This window comes from Phaethon lepturus, unplaced genomic scaffold (genome assembly GCF_000687285.1).
Source record: "Phaethon lepturus isolate BGI_N335 unplaced genomic scaffold, ASM68728v1 scaffold51009, whole genome shotgun sequence".
NCBI lineage: Eukaryota > Metazoa > Chordata > Aves > Phaethontiformes > Phaethontidae > Phaethon > Phaethon lepturus.
The window spans coordinates 1-3,564 of record NW_010563786.1 but is presented as its reverse complement, the minus strand read 5'-3'; the positions used below and the strand labels follow the sequence as shown (position 1 = coordinate 3,564).

At 47.2% G+C, this 3,564-nt stretch overlaps 1 protein-coding gene across 1 annotated transcript; it reads right to left on the bottom strand.

Annotated features, from left to right (window-relative positions):
* Positions 1–1,642: 1,642 nt before the first annotated feature.
* RPE (ribulose-5-phosphate-3-epimerase) lies at positions 1,643–3,471 on the bottom strand. Its single transcript, XM_010294650.1, has 4 exons — positions 3,334–3,471; positions 2,892–3,026; positions 2,641–2,727; positions 1,643–2,186 (listed from the first exon to the last, which is right to left on the bottom strand). The coding sequence occupies exons 1-4, from the start codon at positions 3,469–3,471 to the stop codon at positions 2,064–2,066; spliced, it is 483 nt and encodes a 160-aa protein (XP_010292952.1). The 3' UTR covers positions 1,643–2,063.
* Between the last annotated feature and the right edge of the window lie 93 nt (positions 3,472–3,564).

Below are 3,564 nucleotides of genomic sequence, written 5' to 3'. Positions count from 1 at the left end.
TTTAAAACAATGGCAAAGTGACTACACAACCTGTGAAAGACAACATATTGTATGGTTCCACACTCAGAACAATGCATAGTACCGTCATTAACTAGCGTGACTTTAGGACATCCATCCACCCCAAATTAACGAGCCAAAAAAAAAAAGCAAAAATAAGTTTGATTACCCTGTCAAACAAGCTTAAGGTCAGCTCCCAGAAAGCACGGATGCTACAGCTCTTGTCCTGCTGCTTTCAGTAGCATGAAAAGCCACACTTCCGCACCCTAAACACACATTTTCATAGCCCCTTTGCAGCTGATTGGCCTGCATTTTTGACGCCAGAGCCATGACACGTTCTCTATGCACACTACGTTAGACTCTACGCAGGTCCTTTCTGTAAGTAAAAATAAGCAGCTTTAACACGTCCAACAGCCATTTGGGCTATTACCTTTCCTAGCCACGTTTTCTTTTGGCAAACCTCTTCTGAAGGATGTCTTCAGTGCAGTAGGTCCACATGACTCCATTTTTCTTCTGCTAGTTCTCAAACAGGGTTGCAAGTACAAACAGGAAGCAAAGACATTTGTTCACCTAAACCACAATTAACCACACAGGAAAAAGCAGTAGTTTAGCCATTTCAGACTCTTGCCTAGATTGCTGGAACTAGCCCTACTAGCTCCTCCTACTTAACAATGGCGGTGACCCACGCGGTGCCCCAGCCGTCTCCTTCCATGGCCACTGAGCAGAGGCCTGTCTCGGGGCAGGTCCCGGGCTTAGAAGAAAGGGGTGCGCCAGCTCTAGGGCTGCATTTGGTAGGCGACACGTGCCCAGCGTTGCTGCAAGAACAACGGATCTGATTTTCGCCTTGTGGAATCGGACTGGCCGCAACTGTTGAGTCTTCTGGCCCGTTCCCCTGGGGCAGCAGACTGCTTGCAACCCTTCTGTAATTAATTACAACTTAAAGCGAAAAACACCACACAGAATACCATGAAATATTAAAAGAGTCAGCGATACCAATTAGAGCCGTGGGAGGCGGGTCTATCTAAAGTGACCCGCTCAGGTCTTCCTCTCGTGGGTTGTAACTCTCGCCTTTCGCGTGCCCAAACAGGCCAGGCCGTGAAGTCGGCACAAGCAAATTGACAGTATGAGAACTATTTGGCTTCATAACTAAGGGGAGCGTTAAGGTGTTTTACAGACCCACCTCCATGCACTGCATTTCAACCTACATACACTGAAATCACTTCAGTGGGTAATATTCCTGTACGCCTCTATCTTAATCGTCTACTTGGGCGTATATGCAAACCAAGGAGGCTGTGGGCCAAGACAAAGGTTTTTTTAACTACCTTCTGTAGGGTTTTAAAGCAACATCCTTCTGTGGAATCCCGACGCTTCCTGGAACTTCAGACACTTCTGTCTTAACTGGCTATTGAAAAGGTAAATGACAAGATACTTCCCAGTTTGTGACCTGGTAAAGATGCTGCACTGACTTGCTTGATGCTTGACTTATGTAGGTCAAGCACTTCTACCCAGTAAAAGCAAAACATAGGAACATTTCTACCATCCCTAGGATTTTTTAGTCCTCCTGAACTATATTCTTCCCAAACTTACTCCCAAACCCACTCATTTTTGACAGTCAGCTTAAAGGAGACTTACCACACCAAAGGAGGGGTGTTTAATGCAGATACTGGAAAAGTTATGTAGGAATGCACAGATCAAATGACAAAATACAGACAGCAGAAGGCAGTTTGATTAGTCTTCCACAAGAGAGACTGCTTGTGGCATGCTACACTCTTCTAGCAAGCAAAAAAACGACGGAAATTTAGTTCGATCCAGTCAGCATTACAGGTTGTGCCATAAAATTAGCCTCCACAAAATCAAGAGACAGGTTCAAACCACTGCATTTCCAACCCTGAAAGACAGCCAGAATGTTTTCCACTGCTGCTTGCTTCATTGCAGCGAAGGAATGATTCCTCTGTTCAGCAGCAACAAATTTCCATAATTAACGTTCATCCAGCCCTCCCTTACGCACGAGAAACAAGGGTTCTCCTGCAGGCGCAGAGCCTTCTTGAACACTGCTCGGGTGGCTCTCATCGATCCAGACAGCGCTTTTGAGCTGCTTCTGAACACACATTCCTTAGAAGATTGATCACAGATCTTGGATCTGCGCTCTTCATAATAGCACTGCCAGATACAATCATATTTGCACCTGCCTGAAAGACATTAAACACCCACTCAATAACACGGAACAGACCCAGACCCACTTCTTAAGACAGTTTTCTTGCTGTAAAACACATAAGGAGGTAATGAATCCCAGGCTGGTGGGCAAACAAGCGCTATTTGCGGGACACAAGTAACATACCTTCAACTACAACCACAAATCAAGTTCAGAAAAGACAGCTCTTCCTCAAACAGGTAATTTCTGCATCATTGCTTCTATTTACCCCAACATACAAGAAAGAAACAACTTCTCTAGCTTAGTGGAGGCTTCAGGAGCCACTATTAACAAAGGCACAAGATTAGACCTCAAGCCGATTTTGATCTTAAGTGAGCTTTACTGTTCCCTCTGAAAACTAGCAGTCAAAATGCAATTCCTCCTAAGCTTTATTTTCTGAGGGACAATTAAGTCTCTTAGCACAGTGACTGTTTGAGAATGCCGCCTCTTACCTCTGCGCACTTATGGATGGTGTCAGGCCCAACCCCTCCATCCACTTCAATATCCAATGAAGGAAACTGTGTCCTCAGCCACTGAACCTGAGAAGCAGTACGAAACGGTTGGCACCGCGATCCACACTCAGCTGCTACAGTTACGCACAGCTTCTTACACGCCCAGACACGGTTTATTTGCTTTACCGCTACACTCCGTACCGTTAATTGGCTTTAAGGTCAATAAATAAGTTAAAAGAAACTTGGCTTACCTTTGGCATCATGTCTTCCATAAATTTCTGCCCTCCGAATCCCGGTTCCACCGTCATCACCAAAGCCATGTCTATCTGATTGGCCCAAGGTGCCAAGTGTTCAACCGTAGTGCCAGGCTTGATGGCCAAGCCAACCTGCAGGAGAAGCGAGACAAATCCAAGCGCACCTCAGGATGACAGCGAGATTGGCTTGAGCTCAGTACAAACTCTTACGGAAACAACTGCGTGTGCATGTAAACGCAGTAAGAACAGGCTGCTTTAAACAAAGATTCCTGATTTTCTTAAACCGAAACCAGTCCGACTTGGTGCACAAAGAGCGTCAGGGCCGCACATGCCAGTCTCTGACCACCCAAAACCGCAACAATGGGTGTTTCATTGCCAAGCGCGCAGCAGTTAGTTAAGCTGAGTGCAACGGGCTACTCCAAGCCTATGCTCCCCTCACCTTCATCCCGTTCTCCCGAATGTCCTTTATCAAGGCCCCAGGATTGTCTGTGGCTTCTAGATGGAAGGTGTACTGGTTCGCACCAGCGACAGCCATCGGTTTCACCCACTGCTCCGGCCTGGCAACCATCATGTGCATGTCTGGAGAATGGGAGCAGAGGAGGAGACGTGAGCAGGGCCCGGCCGGGGCCGTTCCCGCGGCCGCTCCCCGTGCCGGCCTGCGCAGCCCCCC

Bases quoted from the DNA above. Each gene is read 5' to 3' on its own strand.
- RPE (XM_010294650.1), bottom strand. From the start codon at position 3,471: ATGCACATGATGGTTGCCAGGCCGGAGCAGTGGGTGAAACCGATGGCT. The intron at 3,027-3,333 runs GTGAGGGGAGCA...CTTCTCCTGCAG, and splicing joins TTCGGGAGAACGGGATGAAG to GTTGGCTTGGCCATCAAGCC. The intron at 2,187-2,640 runs GTAAGAGGCGGC...AATGTCTTTCAG, and splicing joins CCATCCATAAGTGCGCAGAG to GCAGGTGCAAATATGATTGT.